The 17,763-nt window shown below is 40.9% G+C and overlaps 1 protein-coding gene across 3 annotated transcripts; it reads left to right on the top strand.

Annotated features, from left to right (window-relative positions):
* Positions 1-515: 515 nt before the first annotated feature.
* rhot1a (ras homolog family member T1a) lies at positions 516-17,634 on the top strand. 3 transcript variants are annotated; one of them, XR_005233816.1, is made up of 20 exons: positions 516-898; positions 3,554-3,612; positions 3,739-3,820; positions 4,217-4,260; positions 4,340-4,393; positions 4,504-4,556; positions 4,743-4,851; positions 6,147-6,248; positions 7,557-7,655; positions 7,829-7,937; positions 8,019-8,139; positions 8,916-9,000; positions 9,163-9,308; positions 9,420-9,520; positions 9,597-9,727; positions 9,871-9,954; positions 10,075-10,197; positions 10,288-10,490; positions 13,108-15,370; positions 16,685-17,634. XR_005233816.1 is itself a non-coding variant. In XM_017421955.3 (20 exons), exons 1-20 carry the CDS (start codon positions 862-864, stop codon positions 16,800-16,802), a joined length of 1,983 nt encoding a protein of 660 aa, XP_017277444.1. In that variant the 5' UTR covers positions 516-861; the 3' UTR covers positions 16,803-17,634. The 3 variants fall into 3 exon arrangements, 2 of the variants coding, with proteins under 2 accessions (XP_017277444.1, XP_017277442.1); XM_017421955.3 differs by lacking the exon at positions 13,108-15,370 and adding an exon at positions 11,946-12,068; XM_017421953.3 differs by lacking the exon at positions 13,108-15,370 and having other exon boundaries at positions 518-898.
* Positions 17,635-17,763: the final 129 nt, after the last annotated feature.

Genomic DNA, 17,763 nt, shown 5'->3' with positions numbered 1-17,763 from the left:
TTTCCACATCATTAAATGATTGGTAGGTAATGTACCCCACACTCATCAGGGGTTTTGTAAAATTTGTGTAAGAATTGTCGCCTTTGTTTACAACTTGTAATTGTTGGCAACAAAACCTGACACTTCTGACATTTCACTCATTTATTAACAATTATGTGGTCTTTTTTAGCGAATGCTGCATTTTAAGTGTTTTTTTTTTATTATCATTGGCGATACACAGATGAAAAAATCATATCAAAAACTGAAGAATTGACAGCTTTTATGGCTCTAAATCCAGTTTCATACAGTCTGATTTAGTCCAGGTCATTCAGTTCAATACAGTTCATTTCAATTAAATTATATTACACCGCAATTAGAGTTAGTAAATTATAAAATAGCAATTTAATTTGTAGTAAAATCTTTTTTTTTCTAGAGATGTTATTAAGTGCACTTCCTCTTTTCGTCGCCAGAGGGCAGCACAGCAGTTTTTTATTTTTTGGAATTGTGACCATTTTGTCCTGGGCAGCTTGCCGTAGAAACCCGGTGCCGCAGTCTGAGCATGCGCACGTTAACGTCCACTGCGAAATGAGCTGCTGGCGCCGAAATGATTGTCATTAATGTGAAAATACAGGCAGATAGGGAGTAGGCGAGCTTTTAAATCGTATTTATGTCGAGCCGATATTCTGAAGTTTGAAGAAAAGTGCAAAGAAAAGACGAGGGAGCGCCGGAAGCTGTCCGTCCGTTTTGCCCTACAAAGGAGCGTTTGACAGCGGCGGGAGGGCCCGAGGTTCGGTTACTGCTGCCGGAGGAGGAGGACGGCTTCAGAGGACTTCATGAGACGATAAAGACCGTCCTTTCTGCTGAGGGAAAACGAGTGAAAACATGAGAAAGGACGTGAGGATACTGCTCGTCGGGGAACGTAAGTCGCAGGTTTATCTGTGATTTTTTTAAGTCTGAGATTTATTCAGACACGCCGAGCCTGAAGGAAACTACTAGAATTGTTTTTTTTACTAACACATAGTGCTCAGCATTTATTGTTAATGGTAAATTAGGTCCTAAAACTAGTTCTTGTGCAAGCAAAGGCTCTGAGCCTCCCTGTATTTCTGTAATATTTGCCTTGAGGTGCTCTTCTCCAGACTTTCTGATGTAATATCTTACCAACATGAGCAAATAATATTACTTATTATCTGTATCAAACATCAAGTTTAGAACAGACATTAGGTGCTTTTGTGAAATAAGTCAAAAACCCTGCATTATAAGATGTGTTTAGATCTACTGAGAGTATTGTTTGCATTAGGCATCTGAAAAATCTTGTTTCTGGGTCAGATTAGTCTGAACTGCATGGTCCAGCCTTTGTTTAATTATTTCAACTTTCGGTGTTTTAAATAAAAGGCTCTTTAATTTTTCCACCTTTTGTTTGATTGTTGTGATGTTAACCACTTAAATATAGACAACAAAGTTACACATGGTAATATTAATTAGGGTAACAAGAAATGAGCTGAATGGGAATGATTAATTTAGAATCAGACAGCATAAAGGTCTGAAGGAAAAGACAGTGTTTATAAGATACTGGGTTTGTTTTTATCTCACCTACATTAGGCACAAACATCATGGATCAATTATTTAATCAGCAAACATCTACAGAGCAATCCGGCTCCATTTGTTAAACATATTAACAGGAACAACACTGATGATCCTGCTGCTAATCATGCTAGTATTGTAGTAAGTTTGGGGTTGAAAATAGTCTAAATGGCATCTAAACTGTACATAGATTAGGGCTGCTTCATAATACCTAGGATTTATTAATATCACAGCATCTCTGTGCACAAAACCAACATTACAAAGGATTAAAAACAACTGCTGACACAAACCGCAGGCAAAAAACTATAAATCTGATAATCAGATGGTTTCCTTTTCCACTAAATGACCACAGCCAACACGTAGAGAGAGGACAGGACAGGACATGTTGTTTTATCGCGGCTGATCTTGTCGTCACAGTAATCCACATTAGTATCATTCGACCCTACCTGGATGTCTTGGCTGAGACCATCGAGGACGACCGCTCTGATTGGCTGTCACCATTTCTAAACTGGGCTGCAGCTGTTTCCTGTGGCAGATTGTGCATATTTTTTAATGAAGGATTTGATGCGCTGCACGCTCTGTGAACCCTTAGTTAAATCAGGAATCCCTCTTTTGTGAAGGTCCAAGGAAAAGTGTTCACATAAAGTCAGGAATCTAAAAATCTAATCTTTTCTGTAGCAGATAAAGTATGAGTTTATGAAACAAATATTTATATTTTTAAAAGGGTTCTTCATAAATGTTGCTTTGATTTGCCCGTGGTTTTGTTGGAACGCCCGTTTCCCCACAGTGGGGTGGGTAAATAGTTGCCTGATTACAAAATGTTGACCTTTTTGCTGGACTTTGCAGTGATTGAATCCCATGCTTCCAAACTGTGTTTCACCTTGTGCATTTGTTCTCCTGACATGTTGTTGCCTCTATTTATATTTCATTTCTGCCTCGGTCCAGCTGGACTGTTACTGAGACGGCAGCAGCCAAAAACTACGTGCCATCTGATGTGTGCTGCAGAGAGCAGCGGGTTTAGTTTGTTTATTTACTCAGCTGTTTTCTTCAGGTACCGAGAGGGAAGTAGTACTACAAACTACTGATACAGTTACAAATATTAGTCACAAGTTATCAGTTTTTTTTATTTGGTTGTTTAGTTGGAGTGTAGAAACGTTCACATTGATCAGGAACATAAACACTTAATTTATTTAAAACATTTTTTGTTTGCATCTGCAAGTAGATCTTTCTTAAAGTAAAAGACTTGATGTGTTAATTTTTCTTCTCTGCTACAAAAAGATTGTGCAAACAGCAGAATAAATGTTTTAGCTTTCGGCCACAAAGGGTTGAAAAGGATCTGAAGTCTGGGAGTCAAATCAAACATTTTTTATCTGCTTGGTTTAGTTCTTTGAAGAGATGTAATAAAAGATGTTCGTTTTACATTTATAAGTTTACATTGATGGCTTCCTTTCAAAACAATCCAGATTTTTAAAGTTTTTAGTGGTACAAAATGTAAAAAAGCGAGACAACTTTCTGGTTCAGAGGTAGTTTAAGGCACCGTGTTTTACTCTGATGTTCAGTAATTGTTACATTTATCGAAGCGTTGTGCTTTGCTGTTAACAACAAATTGTTCAATCCTGCTGGCTCCAAACAGACTTGAATGTAATTTGAATTTACTGTATGACCTTTTTTGCTGAAGCTTTACATTTCCTAAGATATAAAACAAAAAAACAAAACAAAAAAGAGTTGAAATTTGTAGGACAGAGTTAAGTTGTTTATGACTCCAGCTCGAGGGATATGGTGGACTCATTTCCTGTCTATATTTCTCCACTTTATGTTGTCAGCATGTTCTGTGCTGCAGTAACTCGAGCGTTCGTTATAATTCGTGGCACTTTGTCGCAGCTCTTAACCTTCTTCACTTCATAATTTACCCAGAAGTGTCAGTAAAAATGTGCTGCTGTCTGTAAAATATTTGTAATGTTTTTTTTGTGTGTTTGTGTGTGTGCCTCTGCAGCCAAAGTGGGGAAGACGTCATTGATCATGTCTCTGGTCAGTGAGGAGTTTCCTGATGAGGTACGTATTATCAGACGCTGGCTGCTTGTTGTACGCAGACACATATCCTGCTTGTGTGCACATATAGCAGAGTGTAAAAATATCAGCCCCGTGATGCTCGGTTCTGGTCCTAAATTTGTCTTCCAGGTTCCTCTTAGAGCCGAGGAGATAACTATTCCAGCTGATGTCACCCCGGAGAGGGTGCCCACACACATCGTGGACTACTCAGGTATCCATATCACAACAAACACTGACATACAGACACAGGCTGCAGAAAGGAGGAGAACCTAATGGAAACACTTAAAGGGATGCATTAATGATTCCAGCTCTTGTTTAACCATTTAGGACCTGCTGCTGTTGATGCATCTTTAACTTCTGAACTGAAAACTAGTCAGTAACTCACACAGAAGGCCATGGTTTAACCTCTTGAACGTTTCTAAGCTGGGAAATCAAGTTTTTGTGGACATTTTTAGGTTTTCCAAGTATTTCCAGGTTGTAGAAAGGTTCCTGAGGCAAGTCCTTAGATCTAAACGAGTTAAACAGGAATGAGTCTGAAACAGGAAAGTCTCACAATATGTGGAAAAACTGCACTAACAACTCCCTTTTTTTTATTTTAAACGTTTAGAAGCAGAACAGTCAGAAGAGCAGCTATTTCAAGAAATCTCCAAGGTAGGTTTAATTAAAATCTTGATGTTAGCGTTTCTAATAGTATATATTTACATACACTAACAGCCTTTTGTCTTTAAAGGCAAACGTTATCTGCATAGTTTATTCAGTTAACAACAAGAAGTCGATTGAAAAGGTGAGTGCAGATAATCATTGTCTAAAAGCTGAATATTGTTAATCTTTCTTTGTGAATATTACATTTATTTGTTTAGCTAAAAAGCTGAAGCTGTAATTTCTCTCTCCAAGGTGACGAGCCACTGGATTCCTCTTATAAACGACAGAATAGATAAGGATAGCAGGTGTGTATTGTCATTAATGGATATTTGGTTAATTTAATGTCACATAGGGCTGATAAAAGCTACCCTTCAGCCTGTGTCAGGGTTACAGAGATGCAAACCAGGACAAAAATATGTTCTAACTAATGCAAACACTTATTTTTGTTGTGCTTAGTTGATTTATTTAACCTGATCCATTACCTGCTGCAGGGTGCCGCTGATTCTTGTGGGAAACAAGTCTGACCTGGTGGAACACAGCAGCATGGAGACCATCCTGCCCATCATGAACCAGTACCAGGACATAGAGACCTGTGTAGAGGTAAAACATCGACGCTGTCATGCTCTAAGAGCATATTCAGTTATGTGTCGAGGTTAACGTTTGTAAACGTGTGAGCGCAAAAAAAACCTGAGTTCAGGGTGAAAGCCCCCCCTGCAGCTCCTTAACTCGAGTCCAGATCCTGACGTTATTTACATTCTGACTGAGTCATTAACGGGTTTATATTACCGCGCCCTGAGCTTAGAGGTTAAAACTCGTTGACAAGCTGGAATCTGCGTCGCTGCTCAATTCAAATTTCCCTCCTTGTCGCACGAGGCAGCTCAGTCATGCCTCCCTCCCTCCCAGATTAGTTACAAAGTTAAAAGAGGAAGATGAAGAGGACGTGAGGATCGGCACACACGGAGCTGGCTCAGAGCTGGACTGTCGCAGAGCTTGATTTAAAATATGTCGAGCTGTGGTTTACTTCTGTCTCAGTGTTCAGGCTGGGCTGGAAGAAGCTTTTTAAGCTAATACTAGAGTAAAAGCCAGAAAGTAAATGCAAGCTAAACAAAGAAAAGCTTTTATTCTGTAGCTAAAATGTGGTTGTTTCTGTGCTAAGTTAGTGGTTGTTATTTGTGATGCTGTCAGAACTCCAGACAGTTTTATTGTCCTGTTGTTGACCCTCCTGTAACCAGAGTTTGATGATTTATGGTGAAGAAAGAGTTTGTCCTTACAGTCAGAATTTCAACATGGAGAGTGATGGTTTGCAAACTAACTAGTAATTTATGAGTAATACCTGCATTTAAAGGAAGTGCCTCACTGCCCTGAAGCAAAGGTTTCCCAATTTTCTCAGAACTTTGAGTTACAAAATAGTTTCCAACAGTTGCAGCCCAGTGAGATATTACTGCAAAACATTAAAGTACATGCAAAATATATATATATATATATATATATATATATATATATATATATATATATATATACTGTATATCCTAACACCAGACAAAGCTTTTGTTCAAAACTAAATTAACAGTAGTCACAGCACCAGTCTTCAGATTATCAAGTAGCAAAGTGAGGAGTTTTACCTGAAACATCACTGCTATAATAAAGTTTTACACTAGAGCTTTGTCTGATGTCTGGTTTGATTTGTTGATTCTGAATAATAAATACAGCTGGAGCACAAAATACAAAATCTGTCCCTGGATTGTTGTGAAGTTGAAGTTTAATGCAGCAAGAGAAGAAACTAACCGGATGATTTATCAGCATTCTGCATGAGTGCTGGTCTTTATTAGTTCAGATCTCTGTAGATGGCCTTAACGTTACAAGAACTGGACTGAATGAATATTTCTTTTCCTTAGTGTTCTGCCAAAAACCTGAAGAACATCTCTGAGCTCTTCTACTACGCCCAGAAGGCTGTTCTCCACCCGACAGGACCCCTGTACTGCCCGGAGGAGAAGGAGGTGAGCCACAGAAGACTTTTCACATGTTTACAGTAAATACTGGTGGTTTATCAGGTATCACTGAGTGGTTTCTCGGCATTTTGACATGTCACAGTTGTTGCAAACTGTGTGATTTTTATCACTTCACAAATCTGCTCTTTCTGCCGTCGTCTTCTTTTTCTTTCGGCTGTTCCCTTTTCAGGGGTCGCCACAGCGAGTCATCCTCCTCCATCTAACTCTGTCTTTTGCATCCTCTGTCCTCACTCCATGTCCTCTTTGTCTTTTTCCTGGCAGCTGCATCTCTCACATCCTTCTACCAATATACCCACTGTCCCTCCTCTGCACATGTCCAAACCATCTCAGTCTGGCCTCTCTAACTTTATCTCCCAGTCCTTCAACCTGTGCTGTACCTCTGATGACCTCATTCTTAATCCTGTCCATCCTCGTCCCTCCAAAGGAGAATCTCAACATCTTCAGCTCTGACACTTCCAGTTCTGTCTCCTGTCTTTTTGTCTCCAAACCGTCCAACACAGCTGCTCTCACCACTGTCTGTAAATAATTGTTCTTTGAAGCAAACTTGGACACATCAGTCCTAAATAATTCTATATGTTTAAATCTATCGTAGAGGAAAAATATCTCCATAATTTCAGATTATTTAATCACAGCTGCAGACATTTAGGGCCACGTCGTCAAATAACGACCAGAAATCAGATTTTTCAGAGCAATTAGGCAGTGAGGTTTGGAAAGAAGAAAACCTTTTTATAGGTAAAGAAAAAACAAAACAGAAAAAAGATACTCTCAGTGTTTGTGTGATTTGCTTTAACGTATCAGCTAAGAAGCAAAGAAACAGTTCAGCTGTAAGCCAAATTAAATATTGAACTGGATGCCGTAACCTCATTATAATAAAGCCTCCTTTACTGTCGACAAAAAGGTGAGAAACACCCACTGATGCTGGCTTTTGTCCTCAGTTAGAAAGCCTTTCTGAGCTCAGGCTCTGCGGTAGTGAGGGCTATTTATTGCTAGCTGTCACTGAAGCATGAAAACAGATGAGATGTGCTTATTTTAATACCATTTTTGTCAGGTTCCTGCTGCTAGTGATGGATGCCGTAGAAGGAATGAAAGTTACCTCTGTGACTTTGTGTTGTCTTAACCTCGTAATTAATCGTTCATCTCTGGGCAGCACTTGAATTTAGAAAAGCAAACTGATAATATGCTGCTGTACTTGATCCTGCAGGTAAATGTAAGGAGATGACGCTGCTACAATACAGACATCAGACTTTGTTAGAAATGCATTCAGTGACCTAAATGTCTGTTTGTTTTGTGTTCCAGCTGAAACCCTCCTGCGTTAAGGCTTTAACGAGAATATTCAAAGTGTCTGACCTGGACAATGATGGTATCCTCAATGACAACGAGCTCAACTTCTTCCAGGTGAGGATTTTCCTTTAACCCTTTAATTTATACAACTCATGTTGTATTAGTCAGAAGTGGATTACGTTGTGTGGTATTACAGTAAGGAAAACGAAGAAAGGTCTGTTTGTTTTGTGCCAAGCCTCTGGAGAATGTGTTTATGCTAACGTCTTATTTGTTTTCTGTTTATACAGAGAACATGTTTCAATACACCGCTGGCACCCCAGGCCTTAGAGGATGTGAAGAATGTGGTCAGGAGGAACATGGCCGACGGCGTAAAGGACAACGGACTCACACTTAAAGGTCTTTACTGTGCGGTCTGTTTTCTGCTCGAAGGTCTTGTCGGAGGCTGTAAAATGAATGATTGTCATCTCTGTATTTTAGGCTTTCTGTTCCTGCACACGCTCTTCATACAGCGAGGTCGACACGAGACCACGTGGACGGTGCTGCGGAAGTTTGGTTACGACGACGACCTGGAGCTCACGCAGGAGTACCTGTTCCCCATGTGAGTGCAGACTGACGTTTCATTCTCTGTGCAGGTGTTTTAAACGGCTCAACAGGTGAGAAGTAAGGAAAAATGAATGCAAATCATGTTTGCAGAATCTGAATTTATTGTCATTTATTAACAGTTCATTACTTTACTTTGAAATCAAATGCAATATTTGTTGTATTTTTACAAAAAAACCAAACTATTATTTGTTAATTTTATTACTCTAACAAATTGCAAGACCTTTACCTGATTGTTTGCAAAACTGGAAAAAAATAATTGAAAAGATCTTTAGGTATTTTTAATAAACAACGTAGGATAATGAAACAATTCTTAACATTTTACTGCTATAAAAATGCTGCTAGACAAAATATCTAAAGCTGTATAAATAAAATGTTAAAAAGAATAAAAAAAAACTGCACCACTTAATGAGACATCCTCTAAACTACAACCATTATTAGAAACATCAGTGTTTTAGTTACTAAGAAGAAATCAGCTCATAGTAAAGATAATAAGTGTTTTTTTAGTTCAGGTTACAACTTTTTTAAAAAAGAAAGAAACATTTTATTCCATTTAAGGGTTCTGATTCAGGTGAATATTTTTTTTCCCCCAAAGCTCATTATTTTTGACATCACTGTCATCATTTTTTGTCTTTTTCTGACCTTTTTCCTGTCTGTTTCTTTCTTTTGTATCTCAGACTGAACCAGTATGTCTGTTTGGACGAAAGTGATCCAGGATCAGCTGCTGATTTAATGTTTGTGTCTGTGTTTTGTGTTTTTATTTTTATTTTTCAGGGTAAAGATCCCTCCCGACTGCACCACTGAGCTGAACCACAACGCTTACCTCTTTCTCCAGAGCGTCTTCGACAAACATGACAAAGTGAGTGGGTTCTCAATCTTTTGTCTTTATAAAATCTCCTCACGATTATTTAGTTTTATGCTCACTTTGTTGAAGATCTTCTTTGTAATCATTTGTGTTATGTTTACTGATCTTATAATGTCCAAAACTAATAAGTTTTCAAAACCTCTGTGTGTTTTCCAGGACAGAGACTGTGCGTTGTCACCGGAGGAGGTGAAGGACTTGTTCAAAGTGTTTCCCTACATGCCCTGGGGTCCAGATGTCAACAACACGGTGTGCACTAATGACAAGGATTGGATCACATACCAGGGATACCTCTCCCAGTGGACGTGAGTGTTTCTAATAATACAGAAACCTTCACACAAGAACACAAATCAGACTTCCTCATTAACTCGCTGATGCTTTCTGCCTCATCGTGACTCCTGTGTGTCGTTTGTTAGGTTAACAACATATTTGGATGTGCAGCGGAGTCTGGAGTATTTGGGTTACCTCGGCTACTCTATCATCTATGAGCAGGAGTCTCAAGCTGCTGCTATAACAGGCAAGAGGATATAAATAAAATGCACATGTCGCCTTTATCCATATGCCTTCCTGATTCGAACTTTTGCGTCTTTTAGTGACCCGTAACAAGCGCATCGATCTGCAGAAGAAACAGACTCAGCGCAGCGTCTTTCGTTGCAACGTGTTGGGCGCCCGAGACAGCGGGAAAAGCGGCTTCCTTCAAGCTTTCCTGGGCAGGAACCTGCAGGTCTGTGCAACACATACTGATGGTTTATTTCACAATTGTAACGTGATCTAATTTTGAACTCTGGGTTACTGCCATGGAGGTTTGTTTGGAGCCAATTCAAATAAAAATGAAATGATTGTTCCTCATTTCATCTCTGACCGCAGCGACAGAGACGGATCAGAGAAGACCACAAGTCCTTCTACGCCATTAATACCACCTACGTTTACGGTCAGGAGAAGTACCTGCTGGTGAGAGCCTTTTACTCAGAGCAGACGTCTTATCTGCTGCCTTCTGGGTTATTGTTAACTCATTACTTAGTATTAAAGTTAATACATGACCCTGGGGCGTCTTTGTTCTCCCGCCTCCAGCTCCATGAGGTGATGCCAGATATGGACTTCCTGTCTGAAACGGACCTGACCTGTGACGTGGTCTGCCTGGTGTACGACGTCAACAACCCCCGCTCGTTTGAATACTGTGCTAAAGTATACAAGGTGCGTCCACTGAATATCTGAGATGACCAAAGCGTCACAACGTACACGATAAAAGTCAGATCTAACGGTCTGCTTGGTTCCATTTCACAGCAATACTTCATAGACAGCAAGACGCCCTGTGTGGTGATTGCAGCCAAGTCAGACCTGCACGAAGTGCGGCAGCACCACAGCCTGTCGCCGCACGACTTCTGCCGCAAGCACAAGCTCCACCCACCTCAGCCGTTCACGTGCAACACGACGGAAGCGCCCAGCAAAGACCTCTACACCAGACTTACCACCATGGCCATGTATCCGTGAGTACAGACACCAGAGTCGGCTTGCTTTGCTCTCTGACTTCTCCCCTGGATGGATGCTTGGATCTTAATAGCAAAAAAATTAAAACCAGCTGCGTTTTATGTTCTTATGCAAGAGAGTCATTCTGCTAAAGAGATCAAGTTAGCATTTGATTAGAATTTGAAGAATAGTTTCCTGATTTTTCTATCAAAACAAACAATGTTCTTTGTCTCCAGTTTCTTATAAAGTGTTGATTTCATCCATGCAAGTTCCTGCTGGAAACATTCAGTGGTCAGTGACCCTGTAGGGAGTCTTAACTTCTTAAAACTCTTTGATAAGATTAGATCATAGAGTGGATTAATCAGTAATTAAAGGGATCTGCCTGCATAATCTCGTGTTAGTGTTTTAATATCCCATTAGTTGAATTCTGCTGCGCTCCAAGTCAGGACTTTAATTAGTTATATTAGTTTAAACAGAAGTAATGACAGATAAGCCTCTGAATCCACTGACCAGTGAGACTAGAGAATTAAATTTGGTGGTTTAGGGTGAACTCTGGCTCAAACAGCAGGGACTAAATAATCTGGAAGCAAGATGTTTAATCTGTCAACCCACTGCAGGCGCTTTGGTCTAAGACGCAGCTAAAAAAATGTATAATTTCAATTTAAAGTTTATTCATTAGTTTTCTTCTCATACAAACTTCATAATAAATCTCAGTTTATTAGTTTAAATTTATCTTATAAAAACCTAACGACACACGGAGAGCTGAGCTGCAGTTCTGTTTTATGAAATAATTGTTGTGCTTGTGAACATTGTGACAATCTTTATTACTTCCTGCCGTCTCAGTTGGTGTCACTACTGACACAAACACACCCAGCACTGCTCAAAAATCAGTCAAGGAACTATAACACCGTAACTACAAACCAATCAGTGTTTTTACCCACCTCAAACATGTCATTTTCTCCAGCTGTTATAGCAGTTTTACGATTACAAGTTTATTTTTTTTTTAGAGATCTCAAAATCATTCAGCTCTTACAATCCAGAGATGTTTGTGTAAACAGACCTGTGCACAAGAAAACCTTTTCTTTAAATTTACCAGGAACACCTAACTGGAAGGTTTGCAGCGTAGATGGTCTGTTAGTTTTCTCCCCTCCTGCTCTCTGCGGTGCTTTAGTGATAAAAGCTGATCAAATTAAATAAATTTCTCAGAGATTTTTACGTTTTGTTTTTAATTTGAAACCTTAACGATGCGTTTTGTGTGTGTGATGACTTGCCTTTTTGTTTCCTTCCATTCTATGAAGTGTTCATTACAGTTTCCTCTGACTTATCGTGGTAAAACAGAGATAAACAGCAGGAAGTCACTTTTTTCTGTCCTACTGGGTAAACAGAATAGATGTTCTCCTCCCTGTTTGTGTGCAGTTCGGTGCGTATTTCCGTAGTTCGGTGGTGAATATGCACATTTCTGTGTCTTTTTGCAGCTACGCCCGCCTGCGCTGCATGTGTTCCTGCAACAGGTGCACTTATTGCCTGTGTCAGAACCTCCTCAAGTTGGAGCTGCTGCGCAGCGTTAAGACCCAACTCCGCAGGGTCGTTTACAACAGGTCCATCCACAGAACGAGCTCCGGTGTTTTAACCTAGACTCCCTGCTCCTCCTCTTTGTGTTTCTTATCCTCTCGGACTGGGCCGAGCTCGGTCACCGTGGTGACGGCTCCTCTGCTTCCCTTCAGTTCTCACCAGCGGTCCAGTTTACGCCGCATATCCACTGCACGGAAAAAAGGAGCAGAAGCAGGAGGAATTTGACTGTGTTTGTGGCTGTCGCCTCAACATGTTGCTGTTGTTGTTTCCAGTTGGCTCTTATTTGTCACCTGTTGGACTCCTGTAGCAGCTGGGAGACTGTCGGGTCCAGTTTACCTTCAGGAACATAGACACCTGCAGGCACAGGGGTCTGAGGTTGTGGATGATTTTATGTTTCTTAAAGACAAATTATCCAGATCGTCTACTCTAGCTGTCCCGAGGAACTAAAGTACAACAGAAACAGGAACGTTTAGGACAGGAAATGCGTCGTTCAGCCTGGACTTTGGTAGAAATCTGTCATTTTTATGTCACCTTTGATTGTGCAGAACATCTCTTTATCAAGAGAGACCTGTTCCCAAGTCAACATAAAGCACAACAAGATGGTTACAAACAGATTTAATCATCAAAACAATGCATGTAAACAAATCAGGTGTTAAGACAAGTATGAAAACATACTAAGTGGAATTACAGTCATGAGATAAAGAAAGTTTACCATCTATTAATTACAGGATGTAATAAAATAAAATCTGATTCTGAAAGCATTTAAATCTAACCTCAAGTGTTCAAAAGCAGAACAGATTCCACCATGTCATTATTTAGTAAACAAAAACAAAGCCAGCATGAATAAGCTGTGTGAGATGTAGTCAATAAATCTTATTTTCCCCCAGTGGCTGTCAACTGGACAGTTTCAGGTCCTGTAACTTCAGGACAAAGAGGCAGAGCGTAAAGAGTTCATGGCTTGCAGCTGAATCAAACATAACCTGGTTGTTCTCGGTTAGCTGGGAACTTTTCTGCCTTCCTCCGAGAAGCGCTTGGTCCTGAGACGTGTTGGCTTTTTCGCTCCAGCTCCGCCCAGCCGAGCCGGTCTCTGTTCGGTGCGGCGCGGCGACGTGCGGCCGATCTGTGTCAGCTGACACCCAGATTCTTATCCAGGGAGGTACCGGTGTTTGTCTGCGTGGAAAATGCTGTGCTGCATGACGCCTGAGCGTGCAACTCAACAAGCTGGGGATAAACCCTTACCTTTCATCCATTCTTCTAAAGTCTGATCAGTGCACTTACTCTGAGTGCCTTTTAATCATGAATTAGTCCAAACCAAGTGTCTTATCTATTTCTGATTCCCCTAATACAGTGAAAACTGTGTTTGGGAGATGTTTGGTGCTTCCTGACCTGCAGTGGATATGCAAACTGTAAACTTTGACTAACATGCACATCATTTGCGTACAAAATGAGAGAAACACAATCAAGTCTTGTGGGTTTGTGTTTCATTCTACCTGAAAACTTCATTCTTGTTTGCATGTTTTGAATGTTGTTCCCAAACTGAATCATCTAAAAGGCTTCACGTCTGTTAAATCATTCTTCGGGTCAAATTATGTGACGTTTTCAGTCTCATTTTGTCCTCATTCCTTATGCTCGACTCTGAACGCACAGAAGCTTCCCTTTTTTCCAGGTTTACGTTTTAAACCCTGCTCATATTAAATAAACCCTGCATGTGTTCTCCTGTGTTGAAGCTTAATAATTTTTGATTTGCAGCTTGTTTTATTGTTGAATGTGTTTTTTTTTTTTTTTCTGTTTTTGATTGACCTGCACAAATCATTCTGTCGTTTCATCCTCCCTCTTCTCTCGCCCCTGTTTTTCCTTCCTCTCTGTAGGTGCTCATACACACGTTTCTGGCTGCCCGCCCTCCTCTTCCTCTTGCATGTTGTCACGCTTTAACACTCTTTTGTTGCTTCCTCTGCTTCTTTCTTAATTCAAGCTTAAAAAGGCTCACTTTGTCGGCCTCTAGTGGCGATGGGGAGCTATCGCACCAGAGGGAGTTTGGTGTTTTTGAGAAACACTGGGGGGAGTTTTTGTTTAACCTTAGTGTGAAAAGCTGTTTAAGGTGTGAGACTGAGCAGCAGTGTGTGATACGTGTGCATGTTTGTGACAATAATGTGTAAATTTAATCCAGGTTGACGTTGTGTTTCATTCAGCGCTAACGTTTTGTTTGGAAGATGTTGAATCAGTTAACAGCGTGAGTCTAAACGAGGCAGGTCTGCAGAGGAGGGGTCTGACTGCGCAGCTGTAGGAGGATATCGTTCAGACGAGATTTGTTACAAAATGATTTATTTCAAGTCAATTAAAAAGGCAGACTTCGGCTGTAAGTTGGAATTTAAAAAAAGCTGCAGGTTGATTAATTCTTTTAAATATTTCACAGGAATTAGCAGAACAAATATAGATGTGGTGTACTTGTTTTTAAAGAAACTCAAACTCAAATGAAACTGAAATGATGTTTTTCTTACCTAATTAATCCCTGTGTCCTGCTGCTGGTTAAGAACATTTTAATTCAAGTTTCTCCTCCTTACAATAAAATTATTCAGCATTAATGTGTCCAGAACGCTGCGTTAACTAAATAATTCTCTGTCTAGATGCTGATTTGAGCATTTTTAGCTCTATGGTTTCAAATATCGCTCTCCTTTTGGTCCTTTATTAGCAAAAATAATTGGAAATTCAAAATATTTTACAAAACCATTTATTTATTGGTAAAGATAAGTACGTATATATACAAACGCACAGAGAGAAATGGTTAAAACAGTAGTCGTTACAAATGATGATGAACGTTGATATTGTGTCAAACGAATAAGAGCATTTGTTGCTTCTTTTAACAACCATCATGTTGATGTAATCGCAACGAAATGTCAAAGGAAGTTAAATCTTAAATGTAGCTCAGCACACGAGTGTCTGTGCTTAAACCGTCTATTAGTTGAATAGTTTACCGGGAAGAAAACGGTAACGATAAAACATTTTAAGTTCATTTTTATACAAGGATACACTCCACTTTTAGCTGGTCGAGTGTAACTATTTTACATTTTACTAAGCAGAAACACGAGCAGCCAGCCTTAAAGAGTGAATGGAACAACAGCTAACCTGATCATCGCAGCCTCGGCTAACATCATTTCGCGGCGCCTGTGCTCTTGGCCTGCTGGCCGTGTGTTTGTGTGTCTGTGGTTCGGCCGTGGGGCTGGGTGGAGCGGCTTGTTCTGTGCTGTCGGAGGAGGTTTCAGCTGTCTCAGACGTGGAGGAGTCTGTTTGTGTGGAAGCCTCAGACGAGGAGCCCGGTACCTCCAGAAAGGTAAAAGGCAGAAAGTTAAAGATCTACAGGTGCAGGGATGCCCCAGCAGCTAGTTTGGTCTTTATTTTAGCCTCGAGTGGTGGTGTGTGTGTGAGAGAGTTGGCGATACGGTCATCTTATATCTCTTTTTCTGCCTCCTTCATTTTTATTATCACTCTTTTATAGAAGCGCTCAAAGTTTACTGTTGCGTACATTTCTTGCCAGCTCCAAAGTTAGTGCAGTTGATTCCTGCATCCTGCCTCGTCTAATAGAAAACGCCTTCAAATAATATACTAGACCTTAAACAGAACAGCTGTTCCTTGATGGACGGATCGGTCCCTCGTCTGCAGTAAGGAGGGTGTTGCTTCAGGAGTTGAGTCGGAAGGCAAAGCTGTCGATTTACTGCTCCGTCTACGTCCCAACCCTCACCTATTGATGGTTTGGATCATGACCGAAAGAAGGAGATCCCAGATCCAAGCAGCTGAAATGAGCTTCCTTCGTAGGGCAGCTGGGCTCAGCCTTAAAGATGAGGTGAGGAGCTCCATCATCCAGGAGGAGCTCGGAGTAGAGCTGCTGCTCCTTCACATCGTAAGGAGTCAGCTGAGGTGGTTCGGATGATTAGGATGGCTCCTGAGCGCCTCCCTCAGGGCAGACCCAGTATTTACTGGAGGGATTATATATCCTCTCTGGCCTGGGAACACCTTTGGATCCCCCAGGAGGAGCTGGAGAGTGTCGCTGGGGAGAGGGAGGTCTGGGTTTCCCTCCTGGCCCTGTTGCCCCCTGTGACCCGACCACAGATAAACGGTAGAGGAAAGACAGAAATACTTTACATAGTACTAAAACGGCCTGAAAAAAAGAATTGAATGAAATATTTCTGCTTTTCAGGCTCATTCTTTCCTTTCAGATTCCTCCTGGGCTGTGTTGGTATTTAAAGAAAACCTAAAAATTAAGAGATAGTTTTGTTCCTCCTGCTGTGAATTCAAGCTGCTTCTTTTTAAAACCTAACCCCACCCCCACCCNCCAGTAGTGCTGTATTGTTCGATCCTGTTCCTCAAACCAAATGTCAAAACAAAGCTCGTGTTCCTGTTTCAGTCTGGGTCACTGGGTGACCATTTTCATTCTTTGCGGTTCAAATTCAGGAAGTTTTTTTTTCACCAGAGAACGCCCACGACTTTGCTTTGTCATTTGGTCATTCGGGCGCTCGCCCTGCTGTGATTTGAATAGTAGAGAAAACATCTCTGCCTCTTCTTTTTTTTTTTTTTTTTCCTCCCTCCACTCCTCTCTCCCTCCTCCTCACCGTCTCCGTGTCTGTTTCTTGGCTCTCCCCTCTCTCAGGCACATGGCGCAGGCGGACCTGAAGAACTCCACCTTCTGGTTGAGGGCCAGCGTCGGCGCCACGGTGTTCGCCGTGTTGGGCTTCGCCATGTACAGAGCACTTCTCAAGCAGCGGTGATCGGGCAGCATGAAGACGGTTACTTCCTCCTCTCTCCTTTTCTCTTTCCACCTGAAAGACTTTTAAAAAGAAAAAAACCGACTGCCCGACCGACCAACCCAGCTCGTCGCCTCCAAACTCCACCCTTTTGCTCTCAACTCGATCAAGAAACAAACGTTTTATATGAGAGCGTGGGCTTTCTGAGTATTTTGTGAGCAAAGGAAACTTGTCAGTCTCTCCCTGTTTTTAAATACATCCTGTATGTCTTTTGGTTTAGTCTTGATGAGATTAGAGAGTAGCATTAGTCTCTGGATTAAGTGACCCGATCCGGTCCTGTTTATTTTATTTTTCCGTTTTCTCCTCAGGTCTTCGTTTAGTTAGATATTTGGAGACAGAAGAGAAGCAGCCAAACGCAAGCATCACAAAGGGACTTGAATCGGTGTGTAGTTGTTGTATACGCAGCATATTACATACGTGTGCATTTAGGAAGTGTAGGAGCAGCGTCACAAGCCAAAAACCATCATCGACAGGAGCTTTGAGGACAAACGGTGCCACCTCCATCACCAGGATGGACGTCATGTACTTGTTTTATTGTTGTTTTTTTTTGTTTTGTGTGTGTTAATTTATTAACAAGTCTGTTTTGTATTCAGTATTATCAAAGCTGTCTTCATAGCTCATCATTTATGACAGCTTTTTTTTTTGTTCTTTTTCTTCAAATTAAGCTTTCATTAAGTTTTGAACGACCAAACCACGCGCAGGACATCTCTCCCACTTTTGAAAAAAAAAAAACTATCAAAGTGTTTCTTCACCATATTCTTTTCCAGCATTTACAATAAAGGACTGTATTACCGGGCACGGCTGCGTTCGTGTGTGTGTGTTTTTGGTGAGATCACGGCAGATTTTTTTTTTTACCAGAAAAAGTGTGTGAAAGTCCCCTCGGAGCTGCAACCATGATTGGGTGAGGGTTCGAGCAGATCTGCTC

This window comes from Kryptolebias marmoratus, linkage group LG12, assembly GCF_001649575.2.
Source record: "Kryptolebias marmoratus isolate JLee-2015 linkage group LG12, ASM164957v2, whole genome shotgun sequence".
NCBI classification, from domain to species: domain Eukaryota; kingdom Metazoa; phylum Chordata; class Actinopteri; order Cyprinodontiformes; family Rivulidae; genus Kryptolebias; species Kryptolebias marmoratus.
The sequence above is the reverse complement of the archived record's forward strand: the minus strand, read 5'-3'. Positions and strand labels throughout refer to the sequence as shown.